Below are 26,977 nucleotides of genomic sequence, written 5' to 3'. Positions count from 1 at the left end.
TGGAAGAAACTGGGTGAGGGGGCACTGTGGTGAGTCTCATTTCCTTGCAAAGACAGGAGGGAAAGAATTACCCACACTCTTTCGGGAACTGACCCTCCCAAGGGGATGGTATTTGAGGGGAAAGTGCTAGGAGAGGCTGTGGCTGCTGCCTGGGACCCCCGGGGCCTCGGGGCGCAGGCCTGCCTCATGCAGAGCCGAGCAGGATCTCAGCGAAGCAGCCTCTGACGCTTGCAGACCCTGGGTCTGCTGGTGGTTTCGTTCATTATTACTTCCGCCGTCAGCCTCATCGCTCCCACGTGACAGCGGCTGAAGGCAACTCAGTTTATCTAAAACGTGCAGATCGTGCAAGTTTTAATCACAGTATTCCTCAGAAAGTCCTCATTGCTGCTGTTGGTGGTGGGCCCTTACCCGAGGCCCGGTGAGTTCCGTCTTCCTGTCCCCCTTCCAGGCACAGATCATGAGGTCAGGTACGGAGGGTCCCGGACGGTGCCCGCTCTGCCTCGGGGACTGCAGCTGCCTTTCCCCAGCACTCCCGCCAGCCGTCCTCGCCGCTCCACACTGTCTTCCTTCCTCGAAGGCCTGGAGAAACTGCCGCCAGGGAAGCTGAGAGAGTTCGATTTTGTTGCAATAAACCCAGGAGCCTGGCTTGCCAAGCGGGCCAGGCCTCGCAGGGCCACCTCCGGGAGGGTGCGGCAAGCCCCGGGCGCGGTTGTGCGCATCCACCACGTGGCACCCATCGGTCTGCTGACGGGCCAGGGCAGGCGAATGGCCAGGGGCATCAGACTCGTTCAGGTGTGCAGGACACACCTCCTCCCCTCAGGCTTGTCCAGCCATAGGATTAGAATTAGAAGAAAGCAGTTGGAGGCTCTCGTGTAGAAAACTGATAAAATACAGAACGCCTAGAGAAAAAGCAATCACCTGTGAGTCCACTCTGTAGGTGTGAAACCTGTTGGACTTTCCTTCTAATCTTTCTGTGTGTGTGCGTGCACATGCGTGTGTGTGTGCGTGTGCCTGTGTGTGCATGTGTGTGTGTGTGTAATTTCCTGTAGAGTTGTGGTCACATGGCAGATATTTGGGACAGTAGCTGGGGCCTCATTTGATAACCAGCCTCAGCCTCCAATCTAGCTCATTCCACCCGGCCCGGCCTGGTGACAATGAAATGATGCAATCAGGCTCTGGCCTCTTTTCCTGGACGCGCGGCCTCACTAGATCATGCTTCATTCATTCGGCAAATACTTCGTGTGCTCCTGCCACGTGCATGGCACGGCACAGGCCCAGCGGCAGTCGGAAAGCACAGGACCTGTTCCCCAAGGAGGGGCGGGAGGGGGCGTCACAAGGGAGTGAGGGTAGAAGCCCATCTTACCTTTGGATATCAGGGACATTTTTTGGAGAAAATGAACTCAGAGACTCACTTAACAACCTTTATTTCAATGTACTGAGACTCATTTGACTAGAATACAAGGGGGCTGGATATTTTTGCTATCATGCTAAGAACATATTCATACGTCTTGAAGAAAACCAACTTTGTTCACACCTACCCTTCCTTTTAGCCTGTCCTTCCCTTCACAGTCCCTTCCTGAGCGAGTGTGGTCAACAGTCTGCGGCGACCCCCCACCTTTTCTGTGCTCCTCAAACCACGCAAGGCTCCTCGCTCCCCACACAGCCCACCTGTGTCCGTCTCCCACATCCGCTTCCCACAGCTCAGGTCTGCAGTGGGTTTGCCCATGACTTACATACGGGCTGTAAGTGGATAGCTAGTGACAGCAGCAGCTGATGTTTACTTAGCACTTACCACGTACAAGGGTCATAGCAAATGCTCTACAGTTTACTCTCCAACAACAGTCTTACTTCACAGAGGGGAGAGCTGTGGGGACCATAGGCCCCCCGTGGCCGCCCCTCACTGTGGGCTGTGCCAGGGTGGTCCTCGGCTGGGGCGAGGGAGGTGCTGCCAGCACCCAGTGGTAGCAGTTAAACATACCACCGTGCAGGGGACAGCCCCCGCAGCAGAGAATTATCCAGCCCCAAAGCTCAGCAGTGCCGAGGTTGACTGACAATTGTTCGCCACTCACTGATGGGTGATAATGGGGAGGGAACGGTGTATAGGAAAGTTGGGGGTCGTACCCCTTAATATGAGATGGTATGTGACAAGGTGCATGGAGACTGGAAATCAGAAAGCCTGTGTTCTGATGCCCCATCGTTACGTGTTGGCCGAGTGACCCTGAACAAGTCCTGTCCTTCAGAGACTCCATTCCTGTCTCTGAAATGGGGATTGAAAACACCCTGGCATTACAGAGACGTGTGAGGCTCATTGTGCACGTGACACTGAACATCAAGGCCAAGTACACCTCAGCTGTTCGCATGCCTTTGGTCGGAGGAATGTCCCTGTCCATCCGGGAGTCGGGGAGGGCCAGGTGTAATGAAGGAAGGGAAACCCGCTGTGGATGGGCGCCACCCTCGAGCTCACGACTTACTCTCCAACGGCCACTGAGACAGCTCTTGTGGGGTCCGGCTATTCCTGCAGGCCCGCCAGGAAGCCAAGGCAGGAAGCTGTGTACATTTTGAATCGTAAGAGGTCGCCATGTAATACAATAGCGTCACTACTTTTTCTCCTTCCTCTGCTGTAGCTCACAATTATATTCAAATTAGAGGCCTGGTGCACGAAATTCATACACTCGGGGGTCCCTCAGCCAGCCTGCACCCTCTCACAGTCGGGAAGTCCTCGGGGGATGTCTGACTGAAGGCAGTCGGACATCCTTAGTGCTGCCTCTGAGGTGGGAGAGGCTCCCGCCACCACCGCTGCACTCGCCAGCCATGAGCCCAGCTTCTGGCTGAGCAGGGCTCCCCCTGTGGGAGCTCACTGACCACCAGGGGGCAGCTCCTGCATTGAGCATCTGCCCCCTGATGGTCAGTGCACATCATAGTGACTGGTCGTTGCGCTGTTCAGTCTATTTGCATATTAGCCTTTTATTATATAGGATACCAGTGCCTTTCCATCCCAGATACTTAGAAGATCCGTTGTATCACCTGGCAGGGAGTGGAGGCCAGCTGCCTGCTCTCAGAGGACGCGGGCACTGCCCTCCCCCTTCCCCCAGCTCTGAGCTGCGTGCATTGCGCACAGTGGTGGCTGAACACGTGCACTTTCAGTCCAGGCTCCTCAGCCTCAACTCCGTGCCCTGGAGCCCGTCGCTGGCTCCCAGGCTCCGCCATGAGATGCTGGCCTTGGGCTGGACAGCCCTGGGACGCCTGCCAGCCTGGCTCCCCTGAGGGCTGGGCTCCACTTCTGTAGTCAAGCAACGGTCAGAGCATCTGACCCTGGGGCACCCAGTAACGTGCCTGCGTGGGACCAGCCCACACGTCCACATCCAGACGTGACACACGTGTTGATTTTTCTTTATAAAGTGTTTTTTCACAAAGAAACGGAGCCCTGAAACAGTGAGCGTTGGTACTGTAACAACCAACAAACAAGGGAGACCCCAGTCTTCTTTTAGGGAAAGACCCCATAAATCCCTACCATGGAGTCCTGCACAAACCCCACCCAGGGACAAGCCCTGTCCGCCGTCCCGATGAACGTGCTGCGTTCTCAGGCACCGGGAACGCTGACGGGGACACCTCTGACCCATGGCCTTTTCCCCGGGCCAGGATCAGTTAGAAAACCATGACGTGCTGATGTTATCAGCGTCCTTTGCCTGAAGGTACCCTGTGCGGTGAGCAGTGCGATGCCTCACAGTGTCCGTGATATGGGGAAGAAGGGCACGGTCTGGGCCTCACCTGTTATGACATAAACACTCTTTCAGGAACGGTTAAAGCAACAGCGGTGTCTTTTTCCTGACGAGCATTTGCAGGTTGTGAGGGAAGAGAAGTGTAGGTCGGGAAGGCGGTTTCAGAGGAGCCGGGTGAGGAGGTCGTGGCAGGGCCCTCTGACTTGGGGTAGGGAAAGCGGGCAGGACACTTGGCCCTGGAGGCCGCGTGCTGATGGCTGAGACGAGGGATCGCTCTTGAGGCTGTGAAGTGAGTCTGTGACCAGAGAGGGAGGCTGTCTGCCCTGCTGATTCTGGGGTCTTCTATGGGGGAGGAAATGGATCCAGGGGAAGCCGTCACAGAATGGCGGGAAGGGGAGACCAGGTGGGCAGGGGAGCAGCAGTAGGAAAGGCAGGTGGGCCCAGGACCCAGGTGTATTTGAGGGCAGGGAGCATGAAGAGGATGGAAAGGGCCTGCCACGGAGGGAGGACGTCCTTAGGAGAGCCACCCCCCTCCCCCCTCACCCCCCCACCCTCAACGGGCAGCAGCCTCACCTACGCACAGTATGGAAACAGCTCCATGGTGCAAATTTGCTCATTTCTCTGTGTGGACAGAGTTGGTGCTGTAACAACAAACAAACCAAGCAGACCTCAGGTCCCCATTTTGGAAAAGACTCACATAAATTCCTACAGCGGAGGCCTGCACCAACCCTAGACTCTCCTGGTCGTTATCCATGCCCGGAATGAGTCCCGACTGTCTTAGAGTTGTTGTTTTTTTAACTTTTTATTGAAGAATGATACACATGCAGAGAAGGGCACAGACCCTGTGTGTGCATCTGAGTGGGTTTTCACACACTGAACACACCATCCAGGAGACAGTGAGGCAGTAGCCAGAGGCCCGCCCAGCCCCCCCTCTGGCAGCTCTGGAACTCGTTTCTGGGCCACGGACCGCTCCATCCATGGTCGCTCTTGCAGGAGAGCGTGCGTGGTGCACTGGAGAGATGTGTTAGATAGGAAGGTCCTTCCCTCCGTGGTCTCGGCGTGCACCGTGGGCCTGGGCCCGGGGGCACTCACCAGGCACAGCCGGTTCTCGTTACCTGCAGTCCTTATGCTCTGTAACATCAGAATGAGCTGCTGCTGAGCCATTGCTCCCAGCGAGAAGCAGGGTGCAGTTCCTGCAGCCTCCGGCCACATTTCCACCAGCTGGTCCGTGGTGACCGTGCTGCTGTGCACGTGTCTGCAGATGCCCATGGCGGGTCATGAGTATTGATTTGGGGTTTCAAGTACATCTTAGCAAGTAGGAACATGCTCAGATGTGAAATTCACAAGCAAGGAGGCCCGGCTGCGTTTGTTGAATTGGTGAAGGAAGGAATGGTGCTACAGGTGAAAGTAGGACACAGCCCCGTGCCCATCGTTACGAACAGGAGCTTGCTCTGGGAAAAGCCCTCGCTGAGCAGGGTGTTGAGATAGGTGCGCACGAGCGCTGCAGCTGCCCGTGGTGGGCACACAGCCAGGCTCCGAACAGGGCCCGCGAGGAGCGGCTGCAGACTGCCAGCGTGTATCGACCAGGAGCTGTCTGTGTAAGCCGAGACTGACAACAGATCAATACATGCTTTAAAAACTCAACTTTCAAACAGGAAGTCAGACAGAAACGCTTGGCCCTCCCACCCCCACCCCAGCGATCCCCTTAGTGCCTGCACACGCACCGCGTTGCTCCAGGTTGAGCCCGGGCAGAGGACCTGGCAGCCAGGCTGAACCAGGAAGATGCCCTAGACGCCCGGAGCCACTGTTCTGGCTTCGGCTCGTTGGGACAAGTGTGGGTGAGGCACCCACTTTAGACCAGAAATCCTCGAGGGCAGACTTGCGCCTCTCCTTGCTGGGAGGCTGTTTGGAGGGCGGGGGGTTGCGGGGGTGAGCTGTCGCAGGGGAGTGAAGATGACACAGCAGAGACTGGTCGGGAGGAGTGTGGCCGAGTGCACAGCTCTGCCGGTCGACTCACGGGGACCTTCTCCTCCTTTACATGTCCAGCGGCTCCCTGAGTGTGTACAGTGTGCATGCGACTTTTATAAACAAGGAAGACATTTTATGAAAGGAAAAAAATTCTTAAAAATTACTGCTTCAGCCTATACCAAGTTTCTAGCGGCTCAAGAATCCTGCCACCCTGCTGTGTTAGCTTAGGGCAGAGTATCTACTTTATTTTCATTTTAATTCAATTTATTGGGGTGACATTGATTCACAAAACCATACAGGTTTCAAAAGTACAAAAGTACAAATCAATAAAACATCATCTGCACACGGCATCGTGCGCCCACCGCCCAAGCAAAGTCTCTCTCTTTGCCCACCTGCACCTACCCTGTCCCCCCTTTCCCTCTGGCTATCACCCTGTCACCACCCTGTTGTCTGTGTTTATGTGTTTTATATATATGGGGTTTTTTTGCTTAATCTCTTCACCTTCTTTCATCCAGACCCCAATTGCTCCCCCCCCCTCTGTTCCATGCCTTTAAGCCTCTGTTTCCCTTTTGTCCGTCAGTTTATTTTGTTCTTTAGGTTTCACATATAAGTGAGGTCATATGGTACTTGTCTTTCTCTGACTGGCTATTTCACTTAGCGTAATACTCTCCAGGTCCCTCATGCTGTCACAAAAGGCAAGATTTCTTTCTTTTTTTTACTTTATTTTCTTAGCCAAAGGGCAAGAAACCGTGGTAGTTTCTATGGCGCCGCTCAGGCCGCGCTCTCAGGAGCCACAGCTGGGTCCTGCCCGCCATGTGGGGTGCAGACCACCGTTAGCGTCCCACCCTCAGTCCCTCCTCCTGTCATTATGGGAGTTTTGTGAATGAAAGAAACAGCACCTTAAGGCTGAATTTGAATAGGTTCCAAAAAACGAAACAACAAAAAAGCCACCACCAATCAGTAAGTCAGAATTACGTGATAAGAGTCATCTCTCACAGAGGGTGGTTGCATATCCAGAAATGGCTTAGCGTGAGGGCTCTGTGAACGGCTCATTTTAGGTCTTCCTGAATACACATGACTCTGTTAGGATTGTGTGTTGAGGCGGAAAGAGGTAAACGAAGTGTTTGCATCTCCTCTTATGTAACCTGGTGCCGCCTCTATGTTATCAGGAATTACTGACACTTTGAACATGCTTGATCAGAAGCTGTTTTATGGTGTAACCTTGACCCTGGGTGTTCCTGCTGTGGAGCTGTCACAGTGTAAGGCCTCTGGCCCCTGAACTCGCCTTATCTTGCACATTACCTGTGTCTACTTCCTTCCTTTCTCCTGCCCTCACACACCCCACAACCCTTGTCCCTGCTCTGTGCCAGGTGCAGGGTGTGGGGCTACAGTGGCCACTAAGCAGAATGGCTCGTCAGCCAGATGCTCTGCCTGTGCCCACCTGGGACAGGGACTTACCTGGAGGTTTCCTGAGGCTCCGAGTGGAACCTCAGGCCTTTCTGAATCATGGTTGGGAGCCATTGTGTTCTCCCTTCTTCCTGGTGTGTGGACCCTGCCCACCACCTGTACCATCTCCCCATGAGGCTGGCCTTTGACAGACCCTGTGAAAGGGTCTGGGGGGCATCGGGCTCTGGCCCAGTTGCATTCCTGACAAGGAAGAAGTGAGAAAGCAGAGTACAGAATACAAGGAAAGAACACCCCTCGGGAAAAAGAAGGGGAACCAAGAGAGAGAGAAATGGTTGGTGAAAGATCTTGGCCGTGTGCCCACTCCAGCACTCGGTGACACGGCCATCGCAGGGAGCCTTATCCCACACGGTCCAGCCTGGCCCAGCTGTGGCACTGACTCCCTCTGTAGGTCTGCCCATGAGCCCAGACATATGGGCTCACACTCGCATACAGGCAGTGCAGCCAGTGGCCCTCTCTGATTGCAGTGAATCGGCCAGCGCAGTCCTGGTGGCAGGAGAGAAAACAGCCACCCTTTCAGGATGAACCTAGTTGCTTGTTGACGAGACTGCAGTTCCCAGGAGCAGACTGGGAGGAGAGAATAGGCTTTGCCTCAGGTGTGAGCTGTGGGCCTTGAGCACAGCCCCAGCCTGGGCCCACCTTGGCCGCAGCCTCATCCTCGGGCCTCCTCCCAGCGCCATCCCAGGAGCACTGTGTGTGCCCTGTTCCATAGAACTCTCCCTAGGGAGTGTTAAGCACTCTTTTTGGCTCAAAGAGGGGAATCCGATGGCATGGCATAGGACCTCAACCAAGGCTATGTCCTGTGCCCTCGAGCAAGAGTGACATGTCCAGTGCCTCACGCTGCACGCATGGCACCTGGAGGGGCAGCCAGAGCCCCCCAAGACGCTGGGCTGCCTTGGTGTTTCACAGCTGCCATTCTGCTGGTGGATTAAAACCTGGATGAAAATTTTCTGTCCAGATACACTTTGTCTTGACCGAATTACTCAGAATATTTTGCTGACTGAGGTAACGTGCTGGGCGCAGCTGAGAGGACAGCACTGTCCCACACCCTGGACCACGCGGGAGCAGAGGGTACAACCAGCGACTTCACTGAGAGTGAAGAAGAGATTGGAGAAGTGAATTAAGCCTTTTAAGAAAAGTCCAGTAGAACCAAGATGGCAGTGTAGGTAAACGCCTGTACTCACCGCCTCCCACCGCCACATCAAAATTACAACTAAAACACAGAACAGCCATCATTCAGAACTGCCTCAAATCTGGCTGAGCGGAAGCCCTACAACTAGAGAAGTAAAGAACACAGCACACTGAGACTGGTAGGAGAGGTGGAGGCATGGAACAGGCTGGTCTGACACCCACATCGCTCCCTGCGATGGCCGTGTCGCCAAGAATGTGGCATTCTTTTAATTGGGAGGGATATCTCCAAGGCCTTCCATGAGAAGCAGGGACCCCCAGCTCAGGGTTTCAGAGCTGGGAAGAGAAGTCCCCATAACTTGGAGCTGTAAAAACCAGCTGGGATTGAGGCTGAGTGACATAGAGGCTGCTGGAGTCCCAGCTGTTCCTCTTAAAGGACCCATGCATGAATTAACACTGTCCCACTTCCTCTGAGCTCCAGTACCAGGCGGCAGCTTTCGGGAGGAATCCAGGGACATACAAAGAGGAACTAGACTGTCTGGCATCAAGGCAGGAACTCGGGGGCAACTTTATCCCAAACAAGAGTGCTCACAAGGGTCATTATTCCTGTGCTGGGACCTTGTTGTAGAGATGACTGGCAGCCATATCTGAGTTTCCATCAGCATGGCCCACACTGTTTGCTCTGCCCTGGTGATTCCCTAAGACCTCGCACCATCCAATTTGCAGCCCCACCAGAACTGCTTGTAGTTGGTTTCCCACATGAATGGCCTGTCCTGGCTCAGACTTCAGACTTTGCTAAAATCTCTCAAACAAGCAGCGCTGGCATCAGCATGCCCCATACCTATCAGTAAGAGGCCCAAGACCCAGCACTAGCACCAGCCTGCCTTGCTTCACAGCTGGGCCTTGCATGGGCACTTCCTAGCCCAATATTAGTACAAGTAGCAGCCATCTGCAGAAATCTCTGTAGCTCCTGCTAGGTGGCCCCAGGCAGTGGCTGACTTTGCACCTCCTGGAGGACCCAAAGCCAATGAATCTGGTGGACAGCTTCAGACCATTCCAGATTACAACTCTGCACATCCACAAGCAACACACTCAAGAAGCTGACTCAGTGAGCTCCAAAGCCCCAATGAAACAAGTCCTGTTCCATAGGGGTGTCTCCTGCACAGCAGTTCTCCCATTGTGGACACAGCTGGTCCTCACAGCCAATTGGCCTGGAGGTCAATTCCTCCCAGTAATGCCAACAGCAATCAAGGCTCAACTACAACAAGACTGTGCACACAGCCCACACAGGGGTGCACCTAGAGTGCCCAGCTCAGGTGACAGGGGACACTGAGCCATTGAGCCCTACAAGACACCTAATACACAAGTTCTTTCTACCAATTCCAGGAGACATAGTAGCTCTACCTAATAAATAGAAACAAACACAGGGAAGCTGCCAAAATGCAGAGAAAGAAACGTGTTACAAATGAAAGAAATAGAAGTAAACAAACTACTAGATACAGAGTTTAAACTAATGATTATAAGGTTGCTCAAGGATCTTAATGAGAACTTCAGGGGACTTAGTGAGACTTTTAAGAATCTTGGTGAGAATGTCAAAGACATGAAAAAGGACCAGTCAGAAATTAAGCATACACTAACTGAAATAAAGAATAATTTACAGAGTTTGAACGGTAGAGAAGAGGAATCCAGGAATCAAATCAATGATTTGAATATGAGGAAGCAAAAAACACTCAATTAGAAGAGCAAAAAGAAAAAATAATCCAAAAATATGAAGCTAGTGTAAGGAGCCTCTGGGACAACTTCAAGTGTACCAGCATTCACATTATGGGGGTGCCAGAAGGAGAAGAGAGAAAGTAAGATATTTGAAAACCTACTTGAAGGAAAAATGACAGAACACTTCCCCTATCTGGTGAAAGAAATAGACTTACAAGTCCAGGAAGCACAGAAAGTTCGAAACAAGAGGAACCCAAAGAGGCCCACACCAAGACACATCATAATTAAAATGCCAAGGCTTAAAGATAAAAAGAGAATCTTAAAAGCAGCAAGAGAAAAGCAGTTAATTACCTACAAGGGAGTACCCATATGATTGTCAGCTGATTTCTCAACAGAAGCTATGCAGGCCAGAAGGGAGTGGCAAGAAATATTCAAAGTGATGAATAGCAAGGACTACAACCAATATTACTCTACCCAGCAAAGCTACCATTTAGAATTGAAGGCCAGATAACGAGCTTCACAAACAAGAAAAAACTAAAAAAGTTCATCACCACCAAACCAGTATTAGATGAAATGTTGAAGGGTATTCTTTAAGAAGAGGAAGAAGAAGAAGAAAAGATAAAGAATATGAACAATAAAATGCCAATAAATATGTACCTATCAACAATTGAATCTAAAAAACTAAACAAGAAATCTAATGAATAAAATAGAATCAGAGGCATGAAAACATGGAACAGACTGACCAATCTCAGAGGGAAGGGAGTGCAGGGGGTGGGAAGAGATTAACCAAAGATCTTATATGCATGGCATTACCTATGGACTCAGACAATAGGGTGGTGAAGGCCTGGGGTGGGGCAGGGTGGGAACCAGGTAGAGGGGGCAATGGGGAGAAAAAAAGGGGGCATCTGTAATACTATCTTCTATCTATATATATAAAACCCAACATGCAAATAGACCAAACGGCAGAACAACCGAACAACTGTTCGCTATGACGTGTGCTGACCACCAGGGGATGTGCCTGGAACATGGCGGGTGTCAGCAGCAGATGGCAGCGTGTGAAACATGGTGGGTGTTGCCATGGTGGGATGGTGGACCAGATGAGCGGGGGCACCAGACCAAGGTGAGGCGCCAGTTGCTGTCATCAGGGGGAGCCTCTGGTGGTTACTGGAAATTCTTTGCTCTCATGTGCCTCGGTCCTGCCAGACACTCGCACCTGCTGCCGGAGCTGGCCCTGCTCGCACCCACAGCCAGCACCGGAGCCGCTGCTCACACCCTCTGCCAGCGCCCAGTGCTGGTCCCAAGCGCTCAGCGCCGATCCCAGTCGCTTGGTGCCATCAGCGGTGCAAGCAGCAGCTGCAGGCCCCAGTCGCCCCTGAGGGATTCTCCACCTCCCCCTGCTCCTGAGGGGCGATCGGGCAGTCAGCAGGTGTGAGCAGGGCCGGCGCCATCAGTGCGTGAGAGCAGCGGCCCCGGGAGTGGGGCTGCCAGCCAACAGGAGACCGGGGGCCGCAGTGGGAGGGGCTGGGTGGGGGCACGGAGGATGGGCTGAGACCCGCCCTGTGCCCACCGCAGCCTTGCGGCCCACAGTTCCTTTCATGGTGCGCGAATTTGTGCACTGGGCCCCTAGTCAACAATAAAGATTGAAAAAAGAAAAAACACAAGTCCAGGAAGATAGCGTGAGGACTCTGAATGAGGGATTAATAACCAGGAATGAGAAGTGTAGACTTTCTGTAAAACAGACAACCACCAGCTTACCTTTCATGTGCCAGGGTCTGGACAATAAATAACATGTAAAATTATGTCATAAGTGGACTGCCTTGATAATAGGACGTGGTGTGTAGTCTGTGTCATGCATTTGTTAAATAAGTTCTAATGACCAGAAGCATGTACCAGTGGGGTAGAAAGTCAGCTAGCAGACATGTCTAGCACCAACCACTGGGGCAAAGGTCTCAGAGAGTTACAGAAGGATTAGGAGAGGGAGAGAATGTCCAGCTGAGAGAACCAGGGCAGGCTGCATGGAGGAGGTGGCATCTGGGCATGGCCTTGTTGGACAAGAAGGGGTGGTTCTGGAACAGGGCATCCAATCCCTGGTCACCTCTCTGGACTGTGACACAGCCCCCCTCCTCGTTCCCTAGTCAGAGGTACTCCTCACACAGCCTCCAGATGTGACCCTGAATTGACCCCTGGAGGCTTCCCATGTGGACAGGGAGAAGGCCAGAGGGCCCCTTTTCAGTTGGCCTGCTGCCTGCGGGCCGGCCTGCAGGCAGCTCTGCCTCTGCCCGCTCCACCTGGGTGGCCTTCCTTGCCCCTCTGCTCAGCCTAGACCAGTGATGGTGAACCTTTTGAGCTCGGCGTGTCAGCATTTTGAAAAACCCTCACTTAACTCTGGTGCCGTGTCACATATAGAAATTTTTTGATATTTGCAACCATAGTAAAACAAAGACATATTTTTGATATTTATTTTATATACTTAAATGCCATTTAACAAAGAAAGATCAACCAAAAAAATGAGTTCGCGTGTCACCTCTGACACGCGTGTCATAGGTTCGCCATCACTGGCCTAGACGCTTTGCTGTCCTTCTCCAGGCCCCAGCCCCAGACAGCATCCTCAAATGCTGCCCACTAGCTTAGGCCCTGTGTACACAGCACTTTATAAATTGTAGCATTTTCCAGTTTCCACCATGGTTACTTGTGGGTAGTCTCCCGCACTAGACTTTGAGCTTTGTAAGGAAGGGAGGGCGAGAAGAAGGGGAGTGGAAACGCTGGACTGGGCCTGAGAGTAGGAACTAGGGCTAGATTATACGCTGGAAAGGCATCCAGGCCAATCTGAGTGCTGAAATCAGGGGTGGAACCGAAGGAGAGATGAAGGCTGGGGGTGGGAACGAGGAAGAATCTCCAGGTTCGGGAGCGAGTCTGGCAAGGGCCTAGAGCAGGAGCACCCAAGGAGGAAGGTGCCTAGAGCGGTTCCGTGGTCAGGTCGGGGGTGAGCAAGTGGGGGGTGGGAAAGGCATCCGTACACCTGGTTCAGCGGTGGGCAGGTCCAGCACTCATGTGTGGCTGGCGAAGGAATTGGCTGGAGGGACTCAGGCAGAGGCCACAGGTTGAGGGTGGAGGGGAGTGGGGAGCTGGGGCTTCAAGGGGCCTCGAGCCAAAGTGGAGACCGTTTTCCTTGGAGCTGTGGGAGACCCAAGCTTTATGCAAAGCAGCAGGGAAGACGGCAGTGGCCAGGAAGAGCCTGCAGCTGCAGGAAGAGACAAGGGGTGAGACAGACAGATGGAGCCGGGCTCCCAGAGGACAGGGGCGTGAAGGCCTCAGGGGCAGCCAGGAGCAGAGCAGGGGCCGTCCCCAGCGGCCCAGGCCGGAGAGGCCCTTCTCAGCTGGCCGGAGACAGGTGCTCAGTGGCTCCTATCCCTCACCCCTCCTTGGTGACCAGGTTGAACTGGAGGCAGAAACAAGAACAAATAGAGCGATATCCCGAACACACCAGAGCAGGGGGCGGCGTGTGTCAGAGCACAGAGAACAATGACGCTACCTGCCCTGGGGCATCTGCTGTGACAGATGCTGCCTCACCTGGCTGACCCAGGTGCTCACGTGGGAGGGGGTCAGGCATGTGGACGTGAAGTCGGTCTTTGTTCCGTGTGCTGGAGGCAAAGGTTCAGAGGGACAGGCTGCGGCAACGTTTGGGTCTCGTGTACTTCAGAGAGAAAGGACTTTTGAACCTGTGAGAAGCCGCTTATTTCATCTGTATGTTTCCTTGAAAAAAAAAAAAAGATTGCTTCCTTTTTCTCTTAATGAAGGTAATAAATTCTCGTTGTAGAAAATATGAAAATACAGAAGAGTTAAAAAGGAAGAGGGGGATGACCCACAGTCGTACCACCCAGAGATCGCTGTGAATGTGGGAGAAAAGTCAGCAGAACGTGGTGGCTTTAAGGCACCATTTCTCTTCTCTCAGAACATGGGGGAGACAGCTGTGGCTGTTTTGGGTGTCATTCTTTACAAATGGAAGGGCGTGCTTACAATTTTTAAAAGAAAAAAAAAAGGAAGAAGAATGTGTCTACAGTTTCCAAACCAATCAGGAAGTGTGTAAAATGATGGTCTTATATTCCAGAAACCTTATCTGCTTGTGTACGGCTGTGTCATCCCAGAAAATGTCCCTTACGAGGGAGGAAGTGGGCTCTAGGATGTGTGTACAGGAGCAGCTGCATTTAAGTTTCTGTGGCTCAGACCAGAGAAGCACAGTCTCTTTGGTGCACCCATAAATGAGGATGCAAAGTTCCCTCAAGAAAAGGAATTGTCCCCCACCCCGGGGAGAGGGGCTCCCAGCGTCGTTCCCCTCCCACCGCCCCCTGCTCCCCTCGCCCCTCCAGCGTCCTGGGTGTGGGAGCCACAAAAGTGAGACTGAAGAGGGACCGGGAGTGTTTTGACAACCTTGTGTCTCTACCCACAGAGAAGGGCCTGCCTCCCGCAGCATCGGGGCCTGGAGCCGAGGGCCAGTCGGGGCCGCCCTGGATCACCATCACCCCACAGAAGCGGCGAGGGGCCCCCGAGCAGCCACCCAACCAGGAGGACAAGCCTGGGGCCCAGACCCTGAAGCCCGAAATAGGAAGGGCAGCCAGGGCACCCGAGAGAGCCCAGGTGGGTTCCTGTCCCTGTGGATGTGGGAGGGAGCAGCTGGCCGGGCTGGGGGCCGAGGCCCCGCAAGGACCACGCTTCCTGCCTGGTCAGTGCAGAGCCCGCGGCCTGGGATGCTGGCTGCTGGCTGCCCGGGCATGTGCGGGGCTGTTAGGGAGGCAGAGGAGCAGGTGGATCACTTAGGCAGGAGAGACAGCTCTGGGCTCCCTGCCTCCTAGGCAACGCACGCAGCATCTGGAGACGCGGAGCAGGGTTAAAACAGCTTCTCAGGCAGACGCGGCGGCCATGTCAAAAGCTGCCTCTCGTCTCGGGGTGGACCAGCCCCGATGTTGCTGCTGCCGGGTGCCTGCCAGTGATGCCAGTGCAGGTCAGGGTCCCTTCCTCCCAGACCCGGCACGGCGCTGCACCCAGGGTCCATTTGCAGTCTGGACTGAGAACAGCTTTTTCAACCCCAAACAACTGTGCTTGGAAGCAGGCTGAGAATCATGGCATCCACGGTCCCCCAAATAGCCACCACGGTGAAGCCACAGAGTGTTTCAGCCGGGGAAGGGGGGCGGGGGGTGGGGGGGAGGCATAGGGGGAGGGGGACAAGGCAGAGCCAGCAGCAGGACCTGCTCCCCTTCATCTTAACCCAGATCTCAATCATCCCCGTGCCTGAAACCCTGCGTGCAGACAGCATTTATAAACAAATACTAACCAGCGATCTGGTTTGGGGCATCTGTGAGCAGACCAAGTGTCATAAAAACCTCAAAACTACTTCCAAACACCATTCATTTTGACTTTCTGATGGGATCCCTGCCGTCCAGTATCGGGGGCTGAGGCCAGGGGTGGGGACAGGGCAGAACCCAGGACGCCTGTGTGTGCCCAGGAGCGTCCGAGCTCCTGGTTCTGAAGACTGGCGCCCATGAGTGCACAGAGCAGAGCCCAAGACGACGCCAGCCGCACGCTTCCTGTTGACAGACCTTGTGGCTTGTACCTGGGGTTCTGCTCAGACCCATCGGAGTCTCAGGTGACAGACAGTGTGTCTTTCTTGCGTCCTCACAGGAGCCCGTGAGGCAAGCCGACTTCATCCGCAGCAAGTCTTTCCTGATCACCCCGGCGAAGCCCTCCGTGGACCGAAGGCAGGGGACCAAGCTCTGCCTCCAGGAGGGGCTGCAGAGAGGGATCTCCTTGTCCCATCAGAACTTGGGTATGAAACCTGCAGACAGTCCCAAACACTCTGACATACGCTTCTGGGGTGGGTCCCACGGGTTTTGTTTTTTGGTGTGTTTGTTTGTTTTGCTTTGTTTTTCTGAATTATTTGACACATTGATTTGTTAAAATAGCTTTTATTGAGATATTGCCATAAAACTCACCTGTTTTAAGTGTACAATTGACAGTGAGTATATATATTTACTGAGTTGTCCAACCAGCACCATCCAATTTTAGAACCTCACCCAACCTCGCCCTAAAAAGCAACTTTGTGCCCATTTACAGGCACTCACCACTCCAGGCAACCACAAATCCACTTTCAGTCTCTGCATACTCACCCTTCTTAGACACTTCTCATCCCTGGAATCATAAAATACGTGTTCTTTGGTGTCTGGCTTCTTTCACGGAACATTCATCTCTGACATTCCACGTATCAGTACCTTTTAAATTTCTTTTCAATTATGTAAAATACACATAACAAAACTTACCACCTTAACCATTTTTAAGTGTGCAGTTCAGTCGTGTTAAGAGTATTCACACTTGTACACCCAGTCCCCCAGGCTGCAGTTTTATTCTAGAAGTTTCTCTCTCCTCACTGCATGGGAGCCTCCTGTCGGTCCTTTTGGCACAGAAGTTATTCTGGGCCTAAACCTTCTTCACATTTTCTCGCATTAAGGATTTCATGTTTGAGACCACAGTTAAGACCTCAATGCGTATTTTAAAGAAATGCAGAGGCTTGAGTGAACATTGAAACGCGTTGCTAGTGTGTGTGTGTTTGTGTTGTCTTCATCCCAGCAGCTCAGTCTGCAGCGATGGCGGAGAGAGAGCTGCACCAGCTGAAGAGAGCCAGCTACGCCAGTGCGGAGCAGCCGTCCTGGATGGAACTCGCCAGAAAGAAGTCTCAAGCTTGGAGTGACATGCCCCAAATTATAAAATAGGTTGGCAGCGTGTGACAAAAAGCGTCCACCACCTTGACGGGTCCCTTAGTGAAAAACGGCCACTAAAGGCAAAGACACTGAAACGTAAGAGTGATTTTTATCATCCGGTTATGGGAGGGCGGGCTTGGGGCGGAACGAGCCAGCCAAACAAGGACAGACACACAGCCACAGGCCTGGCCAGCAGGGCCCGAAAACAAGAAGACCATTGAAAAGGTGTTCAGGGAACAAGGCCCGGTGCCCAGAGGCCTGAATGCCAGTCTTTCAGAAATCCCTTGATCAAAGGAGCTCTGACACGGAAGAAAAAGGCAATGAAACGCGGATGCAAAACCGGGACCTGGAGAACGTGTGTCTGTGCCCCCAGCTGAGATCGGCTTGTGTCTGTGGCCGGGGTCTTGCCTGCGGATCCTGTCTTCTCCTCTCCTTCCCGATGGGGCATGATATTTATGGACGTAAGGATGCCGCTTCCAAGAGCAGCGCTAGAGCATGCCGCTTCCAAGGACAGTCCCTCTGTGAAGGGGCGGGAAGCACACAGCAGGCGCATCAGCTCACATAGACCGTTTCCAACAACAATTTTTAAATTTTTCCACGAGGCATCTGTGTCCTTAACCGTTGCACAACGCATTGCCTGTTCAATAAAAGGGTTCAAACACGCTTCTGTCGGATGTTATTTCTACTCACATTTAGAGAACGTCCTCCAGCCCTGAGTTAAATGCAAAGTATAGTGGTTCATTTAATAGACGTCTCACTTAAAATCTCTATTGGGTGGATTTTGGAGTTTGGGTTTTCCTTAGACTTTTTCTCCCAATAAAATTTTGGTGTTTATTTTGTTAATTCCCCTTTTTTTAAATATATTTTATTGATTTTTTACAGAAAGGAAGGGAGAGGGATAGGGAGTTAGAAACATTGATGAGAGAGAAACATCGATCAGCTGCCTCCTGCACACTCCCCACTGGCTATGTGCCCGCAACCAAGGTACATGCCCTTGACCGGAATCGAACCCAGGACCCTTGAGTCCGCAGGCCGATGCTCTATCCACTGAGCCAAACCGGTTAGGGCTGGTGTTTATTTTGGAAACCAGAAGTTCATATAGGTTTTTTCCCTCTTCTCATCTATTTGGTACAACATATAAAACTATGAAATTTCCCAAAATGTTACAATTCTTTATCATCAAATTAATCTAACTTGCATATTTCTGTTAAAGACTAGGTTTTCAATTATTAGCCAGGATGGTTCATGAATACAGAATGTGGAGAAGCCAACAGAGAAAGAGCATATATTTTTGGAATCTCAGATTCATGTCTCAGTTACATAATACCTCTATTTTTAAAAAACATTTCCAGTTTGTTCTTTTGAACAAGCTAATCTCCATGGGAATATGTATATAGCTGTGAACATTCAGCCATCAGAATTAGTAAGACCTCATACGCTAAGTTTTGATACTTTTACTGCATTTTTTTTTCTTTATGAATAATTGTTTTTCTAGCTGTTGCAACTACACAATTGAATCAGTCCGCCTTCCTTGTGAATGTCCTGGGATAGTTTCTTTTCCCAACCACGTTGATGTATTAATTCCACTGTCTTAGCATCAGTACGGAATGGCAGGGTGAATGCTCTGAAGAAGAACTCCAGCCATGTAGGCTTGCTCTAAAAGCTTAGGCACGAATAGATTCAACTGGAAAAAATGTCACGTGGGCTGTTATTACCCGAGACCATCCTTTCTCCCTAAGACTACAGGGACTGTCTCCAGCTCGGGCAAGGCTGCCAATTTGAGGAGAGCAAGGCTCCCTCACCCACACGGAGGAGACGATGCTCATCTCCTTCACAGCAGAGAAATCGTCAAGAAGAAAAACACTTGCGCTAATAGGGGTGCCCCTGCAATTTCAAGAAAAATGCACTCCATGGGATGGGCCCTAGATCTGCATCCGTTTTCAGTGGGAGACGGAGGAAGAAACACGGGAAAGGCAGTGATCTTTGTACTGGATCCTAAGAGAGGCGATAGGGGCATATTTCTGTGGCAGCCTGCAGTGGCTTTACATGTGCCACAAATGATCGGACAGTCCTCGCTTTAAAAAGGGGAGCCTAATTTGCCTTCCCTGGTTGTGAGACAGACTCAGTGCTCACGTCTAACTCCGGCAGGTAGCAGAGCTGACCTGTGTGACTTCTGAAGTGAGGTGATGAAGGCGTTGCTGCCCTCACCCTGCACTCTTTAGGGCTGTCCTCTCGGAGAGAAGTCAGTCGCCAGGGCTTGAGAAGCTATAGCAGCCTGTGCAGAGGCCCAGGTGGGAAGAACGGAGACCTTCTGCTCTGGCCTAAGTTGTCTCCCCCCGCCCCCCACCCCATATACAAATTATATGTGGGCCTAACCCAGTGTTTCAGAATGTGACTGTATTTGGAGACAGGACCTTTCGAGAGGAAATTAAGTTAAATGAGATCATTAGGATGGACCCTAATCCAATATGACTGGGGTTCTTATGAGAAGGAATTTGGCACAGATACACACAAAGGGAAGACCATGTGACAACATGAGGAAAACACAGCCATATAGCAGCCAAGGACAGAGGCCTCAAGAAATCAACCCTGTCAATATCTTGATCTCAGACTTTCAGCCTCCAGAACTGTGAGACAACACATCTCTGTTGGTTAAGCCCCTAGTCTGTGGTACTTTGTTATGACAGTGGGAGCACACTAATACATCTCCTGTCAATCGCCAGCACCAACTTGCCAGCCATGTGAGTGAGCCCCTTAGAATTGGCTCGTCCAGCCCCAGTCAAGCCTTCAGATGAGTGCAGCCCAGCTGACATACTGACTGTGACCTCACGAGAGATCCCAGGCCAGACTGCCCAGCCAGGCTGCTCCGAAATCCTGACCCACTGAAAATGTTAGGTAACGAATGTTTGTTATTGTTTTAAGCCACTAAGTTTTGGAGTCATTTGTTACTTAGCAACAAGTATCTCATAGGGCAGTTTTATGTTCTTTTTCTGGGTCATAAAGTGAAAAGGCCTTACCTGTTTTCACATTAATATTTTAGTTGGGGTTAAGAGCATAACCATATGCACAGTCTGAGAGAAATGTATTTAACACCTCCCAGGCTACAATCTGTCTGAGGTTGTGGCGCAGAGATAGCTAGGGGGGACACACCAAAGACCTGTCATCGCCTCGCATAATCTGGAAGCAGAAGTCCAGCCAGAGACTACATCTCCAGCTGCACCCACTCCCAGCCAACCCACACCCCTGTATACGTGGGACCCAGCCACCGAGTTCTGGCTGACGGGCTGAGAGCAGAAGTGATGGGCATCCCATATACAAAGTTGTGTCTAGAAGGGGCCAGGGAGGCAGCCAAGAAGACAAGGAAGAGATTTCAGAGAAAGGGCATGTTCAGCTCAGAGAGGCCAAGGGGAGACAGGAGAGGTTCCTGCAGGCGCCTGAAGGAAGAGGAGAGAATTGACTTACTCTGCATAACTCCGCAGGGAACAAACCAGGACCAGAAGGGGACGTTCCAGAGGAGGACAGAGACAGGTTTACCTGTTAGAGTTGCCCAGCACGGGGCGGGATGCTGGCCAGCAGTGAGCTCCCTGACCTCCAGGTGAGCAAGCTGTGAGGGTGGGTGGCCAGCCCAGACGGAGCCACTCTACATCTACAAAGCGGGGCCTTTCACTTTCACTTTATAATGTAATTACATTATGTGGCTCTTAATACTAATTATAACCGAGAAGTAACCATCCAGAAAATGATCCAAATGGGCTTTTATGCGGACTGTGGTTGTTCAGAGTGCTTTGAAAGCTCTTTATTACCAGAAGGAAGCCAGGCAGAAGCAGCCAGTCAGCAGATGGGCCTGCCCAGCCCCCTCCATGGTTGTACATCAGGGGGGCTGGGGGAGGATGGGGAGGCGGGGAGCCGATCTGCTTCCCCACCCCTGCCCCCGCCCCTGAATCTTCTGGCGGTCCTGCTGAACTCCCTGGCAGAGGGAATAGTGATTTATTCCCTGGGAGGTGAAAATAGTCTGCAGTGAATAGATTTATTAGGATCAAATAGCAGGAATCGCGCGCTGCTGGTTTGGGGAAGTAGCGCAGGTGCTGAGCAGCGGCTGGCTTTTGCTTTCCCTGCCTTGTCTAGCTTCCTTCCTGCCAGCTCCTTGGGGAGATGACCATGAGCGTGGGCGCAGGGGAGAGCTGTGCTGTGATGCCCAGATTATTAGCGACAGCAGCACTGGGGCTGGGTGTTGGGCGCGCTCCAGTTTGCGTGTGCACCCCCCCTGCGAGCACCGGAGGCCCCCACACCGGCACCTCGGCTACGGCACGTACAGAAAAGCAAAGTCAACACTCAGCCCTCTCGCCACTAAAGAACAAGTTGCCCTGAAGGATTTTCCCACAGGAAAAGGAATTCTGGTGTTCAATGTAGGAAAATGCAAAATTGCTACCGGGACAGAGGAAGTGAGGGGCAATTCACGAGGGAGTCCTTTAGACAAAATAAACCCAATCTTGCAAACGCCGAAGCCTTTAAACTCGGGCTCTCCATCTTCCTTCCCGAGGGAGGGCGAGGAGAGAAGTGATCAGATGGTTTTCACTGCTGCCCACCCCGCACTTCATCTGTCAGGTCCTCTGGAAGGATCAGGCCTGTCCCCTGGGTGCACTGCCCAGGCTCCCCAGGCCTAGCAGGAGGCTGAGGGCGGCCGCCACCACCACCCTAATGGCGGGCAGCCCCCCAGAGCCCCGGCCTCACACCGCCCTGCCCCGGGAGCACTGTCCTCTGGTGCTGCTGAGATGCTGCAGCCCAGGACACATTGGTAACGCATGTGGGCGAGGCACTGAATCAACGGTGGCCAAGTTGGGAGCCGGCTGTCCTGGCAGTGGCTGCAGCCAGGTCCTGGGTCACCTGGGCACCTTGGACGTTCCGGGAGCTCCTGCCCTTCCAGGCCACGGTTCCGTGCATCCCCGAGGCCGCCCACGGGGCGCAGCAGGTTCCGCAGCTCTCTTCTCCTTGGGGTCCTGTCCCCTGGGTGCTGGGCTGCAAGCGCTGACGGGCTGGTGTCCCCCACATTCACCTGTTGAAGTCCCAACCCCAGGATCTCAGCGTGTGACTGTATTTTGAGAGCGGGCCTTGACGGGGTGATTAGGTGAGATGAGGTCACCGAGGTGGGTGGTAATCTTAGGATGGGGTCCTAACAGGAGAGGAGCGCACAGACACGCAGGGAAGACCATGTGGGGACAGAAGGACAAGACGTCTCTCCGCACGCCAAGGAGAGGGGCCTCGGAGGAGCCGGCTGTGCCGACACCTTGATCTTGAGCTTCTGTCCTCCAGGGTTACGAGAAAATAGGTTTCTGTTGTGTAAGCCACCCCGTCTGCGGTGCTCTGTGACGGCAGCCAGAGCGAGCGAGGCACAAGTCTGGTGTGGCCTACGCAGGGTGGGGCTGCCTCTCTGATTCTGGCCGGAGAGGCGGCCTCTTGGGCGCCCCTGACTCGGAGCCTTGTGCTGAGACACAGGAAAGGACAGCTTCTTTTCCTGAGCAAAAGCTTTGATACTTCTGGCCGGTTGTTGTTTATTGAGGAAAAGAGAACAAGCCCCAGTTTTTAGTGCTCTCTCCCTGCTTCTGATAACTTCAGCCTCTGAACCGCTCAGGGGCGGTCAGGACATGCCTTTGGTTCCATGCGGAGAAGGCTGCAGGCTCCACTTGCAACTCACCCATCAGCCCTGGCAGCACTGCCTTTCCCTGGTGCCTGGATGCCCTCACCAGTCTCCAGCACAGTGGTATACCTGGTGCACAGTAGATGCTCAGTTAACGTCTGCTGAACGGATGCATAAATAAGGTATTTAGCAACACAGATGTTTCCACACAGGAACAGTCTATAAGAAAACATCATTTCAGTCACATACACCTCACCTTCCTTCATTCCCTGCTGGCCCAAGTCCAGCCCAGAGGTTTTCCTGGGGGTGGCAGGGCAGGGGCAGATGGAAAGGAGGCAGAAGGGAAAAGAATCCGAAATGCCTGTGGAGCCTTTTTCAAGTCAGCCGACCCTGCTCTTCTCTGGTGTCTCAGACAAAAACTATGTGGGACCTGGAGTGTGGCCTTGGCCTTGGCACTCAGTGGCACGGAGCATGGTGATTGTCCTCGGTCAGTGTCCCATGGGCACTTGGGAAGTGCTACTTAAGTCAAGTTGGTTGACGGTGTTGTTTGAGTCCTTTGTGTCCTTACAGTTCGGTGCCCACTTGTTCCGTCATTTACTGAAAGAGGGTGCTGAACTCTCCGCCTCTTGTCCACGCCTCCTTTCAGGTCTGTTAGTTTTGGCCGTGGATACTCTGCAGCTCTGTTGTTAGGTGCCAACATGCAGAATTACGTCTTCTTGGGGATTTGGCCTCTTATGGACTGTCCCTCTTGGTCCCCGATAATCTCCCTTGTTCTGGAGTTTACTTTAAAATTAATATAGCTGCTCCACCTTTCTCTCGGTTAATGTTTGCACGGTATATCTTTCTCCATCCTTTTACTTTAGACCCAAGTACCCCTTTATACTTGAAGTGGGTTTACTGTAGATAGCATAGAGCTGAGGCATGTGTTTTGTTCAAATGAGTGTGATTGTGTTCCAGTAAAACTTTGATTTACAAAAACAGGCAGCCAGCCTGTGGGCCATAACTTGCTGACTTCTGAGCTGTAGAATAATAGGAAATGAAAAATCAAAGCCTTGCCCCCCCAGAGGCAGTCCCGCTCTCCGGAGTAACCACACGGAACAGTTTCTGTATTGGGGGTTCCCATACCCATCGTTCTAGATACTATGCTTGTTTGGTGTATTAATTTTACCTGGCATCTACTGGGTCCCCCCCAATGAAATATGAAAAACTGCCTGTCTCACATTACCTCTTCCCTCCACTACTCCCCAAGATTGTCTTTTATAAACATCTTATTTACAGTTTTTCTTTTGTTTACCTTATAACTTTGCTGTTTCCTTTTCCATTAACAGGACCGTTCCTCCTGCCCCTCCCGCCGTGATGTGAGGGTCTTACTGTCCCCCCACCCGGCAGTGTCGCCGTCCTAGCCGACTGCTGCCAGTCCCACTGTTATTCTCCAATACCCGCGTTCTCGTGTTTACATTCCATTTTGTAAGCGAACTAGGTCTTTGGTGCTCTGCCAGAAGTTGATCCTAAAAGCTGCAAACTAAGACATGGTATTTACAGTGTTTTAATTGTGTAAATATTATCACACAGAACCAAGTCATGTGATTGGAAAAATAAATACAAGCCTCTGGTACTGAACGCATCTCTCCACAGAGAGCATCCTACGCATCAAAGCCACTTGGATTGTTTCCTTCTTATTCCCCACCAAATCCGCAAAATCATACCGCGTTTTAGTTTGCTGTCTTATCCTGGAAGTCCTGTCATTCATCTTCAAGAATTCTTGTTCTGTGCTTCTTATTTGGGTGAACCTGTTCCTACTTCATGGAAGTGAACCCTCACACAGAGCTCCGAGCCTTCCCTTTCTGCTACTCTCTCTCCTTCCCCTGGGAACCATCCTTGGGTTACTTGTCTCCGTTCTTCTCTTTGAAGCTGCTGCTTTTCCTCGGGGCTATCTTGGTCGTCCATTTGTATTTATGGACAAAAGCCGGGCTGGTTGATTCGGGGCGTGTGCTGTGGGTTCAGTAGCCCTTTTCTCCCACCAGTCCCATTCCAGGATAGGAAGACCAAGTCCATGGATGGGAAGATCATCTGATAGGCTCAATTTTAAGGTGCTTAGGCAGGCCCGGCCGGCACGGCTCAGTGGTTGAGCATTGACCTATGAGCCCAAAGGTCATGGTTCAATTCCTGGACAGGGCACATGCCCAGGTTGCTGGCTCAATCCCCAATAGGGAGCATGCAGGAGGCAGCTGATCAATGATTCTCTCTCATCATTGATGTTTCTCTCTCCTCCCTTCCTCTCTGAAATTAATAAAAATATATTTAAAAAAAAATAAAGTGCATAGGCAGGAAACAGGTAGCTAACCACTCCTTCCCATCCCACAAAGCCCAAATACAGAGGACTTTCCTCTGGGATGGGGCACAAACATTGACACTGGGGCCTAACCCAACCTGCCCACCCCCCTGCCCTTACCAGGCCATTTCTTTAGAGGGCAGCCATCCTGGTTTATTTAGCGGGGGTCCTATTTGGAGTTGGCGCTGTGAGGTAACTGCCCAAGGGGACACAGTTCTTCAGATGCCTTTGTTGAACCAGCCTAATTTCGGCCTCTCTTGCCACTGGTGTTTTGTGCCTGTGGATTCTGAGCTAGGAGCTGTGGGGAAGCCAGGCAAGCGTTCTGATTCCAGGCAGCTTTCTCTTCTGCATCTTCTGAGCTGCGGATCACTTTGCTGTGCAGACTCAGCAGTGTCATCACATCCACTTCTCACCTTCCGGATTCTATCGCTACCCGCTCTGCTGCTGGTTCCCCTTCTGTTCTCAGCTCTTGTGGAATTAGTCTATTTTATACTATACAATAAAAGGCTAATATGCAAAATGACTGAACGGAAGAATGACTGGTCACTATGACACGCACTCACCACCAGGGGCAGATGCTCAATGCAGGAGCTGCCCACTGCTGGTCAGTGCGCTCCCACAGGGGGAGCACTGCTCAGCCAGAAGCTGGGCTCATGGCTGGCAAGCACAGCAGCGGTGGCAGGAGCCTCTCCTACCTCCACAGCAGTTGGACATTCCCTGAGGGCTCCCAGACTGCGAGAGGGTGCAGGCCGGGCTGAGCCCCCCCGCCCCCCGAGTTCACAAATTTCATGCACCGGGCCTCTAGTAAGTGTATAAAATGGAGTAATGATGGGCAGGAGGCAAGGTAAATGTATGTCTAGCTGGCAACCTAGAAAACATGAAGCCGTGGGTACATTTCCCCACTAGTGGAAATGCACAAGGTAGATTTGCCTTTGTCAAAAATCCAAACCAAGTAATTCATTCAACATGGAAAATTTTAGTTTCATATCCAACAATTGCTTACATTTTTCCATTGTTTGAATACAAGTAATAACCATTTTTACAAGAGATTTACTAGTTTGTAAAAGTCTCCAAATCAGGATTTTAACCTGAATGTACCCTTCTCCAAAGAGGTTATAGGCCCCAGTTCTTCATATTAGGGATATTTGAAAGAATATTATTAATCCGTTAAGTAGAACTGTTTTCTCCGCCCTCCCTGTGTCTTGATATTATTGATCATTTTATCAGCCTGGAAGGCTAAGAGTGAGGTCAACCGCCTAAGCTGCACTAAGTAAGGAATGAATGTATCACCCGGGGGAGGGGGGGGCGAGCGGGATGGGGGGGAACAGGGGCGGGGGGGGGGGGGGGCTTGAGTTCACACACTGGCTCACAGGGGCCCGGGCTTGGTGTTCCCAGCAAAAGCCCCAGAAATGCTCTTGGAGCCTCGGTAGCACTTGATGACTGGGTGGGTATTTTCTGAGCCAGGCCTGTCAGCTTGAAGGGTTCTCCCTGGGAAGAAAAGTCCTTTTAGCACCTCAATCCAGGTCGAGTCCCCTCGGAGGTGCTGAAGGGTTAATCCCTTGAGCTTCTGAAATGGAAAAGGCTTGGTTCAAGGGGCTGAACACCATGCACAGAAATGTAAGATGTGAGTCATTGGTTCCAGGAACTTAGCGTTCTCAACCAAGAACCATCGAGAGCAGCCAGCACCAATGAAAGCATCTTTAAATTAACTGGCTCCCTTCTACATCCAAAGGACAAATTAAATAAATGCGTTGTCTGAGGCCAGTTGATTTGCAGTTCACATTTCTCCTGGAAAGCCCTGACTACAGCTTTCTGACTGCATTTCTGACCGTGTGGTTCTGCGCTGGGGGCCTTTGATATCTGCCACGACCAAGGCCTTGGGAGGTTCGCAAATGCGTTTCCACAATATTTGCTTATGGCCTCTGCACGGAAAGCATAAACATGTTGCCGAGAATGAATCAAAAAGCATTTTCCCTTTTCTCTGTAATGCACCACTTAACTATCACCTGCAAATTGGAACCACTCAGCTGGCACTTTTAGGACAGCGCTGGGCCGTGGCCTGAGAAGCAGCTCCCGGGGCCACACAGGGACACGCCCGGGTGGACTTGGTTTTAAAAACGCCAAAGCGTGTAGGTGCCCTTTCGTTTGCATTTTGTGATGGTACAAAGCGGACGCTGTCTAACCTTGTTTCAGACACTTGGAGGGGAACACCCCCATGACAACCATGATGGTTGATTCTATGTGTCTCCTTTCCTGGACCACCAGGTGC

General features: G+C 52.1%; 1 protein-coding gene across 7 annotated transcripts in view; it reads left to right on the top strand.

Annotated features, from left to right (window-relative positions):
• The window catches only part of KIAA1211L (KIAA1211 like), a 111,619-nt gene extending 94,215 nt beyond the window's left edge, over nucleotides 1-17,404 (top strand). For 4 of the 7 annotated variants that reach the window (XM_023761505.1, XM_014463470.2, XM_023761506.1 and 1 more), the window contains 3 exons: nucleotides 14,440-14,627; nucleotides 15,669-15,813; nucleotides 16,611-17,404. In XM_023761505.1, coding sequence (XP_023617273.1) covers nucleotides 14,440-14,627; nucleotides 15,669-15,813; nucleotides 16,611-16,753 — 476 coding nt within the window. In that variant the 3' untranslated portion in view covers nucleotides 16,754-17,404. The remainder of the gene's footprint in view (nucleotides 1-14,439; nucleotides 14,628-15,668; nucleotides 15,814-16,610) is intronic. The other 3 variants (XM_014463469.2, XM_023761504.1, XM_023761503.1) reach the window with 3 other exon arrangements.
• Nucleotides 17,405-26,977: the final 9,573 nt, after the last annotated feature.

The sequence above is a fragment of the Myotis lucifugus genome, unplaced genomic scaffold, assembly GCF_000147115.1.
Source record: "Myotis lucifugus unplaced genomic scaffold, Myoluc2.0 scaffold_210, whole genome shotgun sequence".
In the NCBI taxonomy this organism is placed as follows: Eukaryota; Metazoa; Chordata; class Mammalia; order Chiroptera; family Vespertilionidae; genus Myotis; species Myotis lucifugus.
Note: the sequence above shows the minus strand (reverse complement) of the source record. Positions and strands in the feature narration are given on the sequence as shown.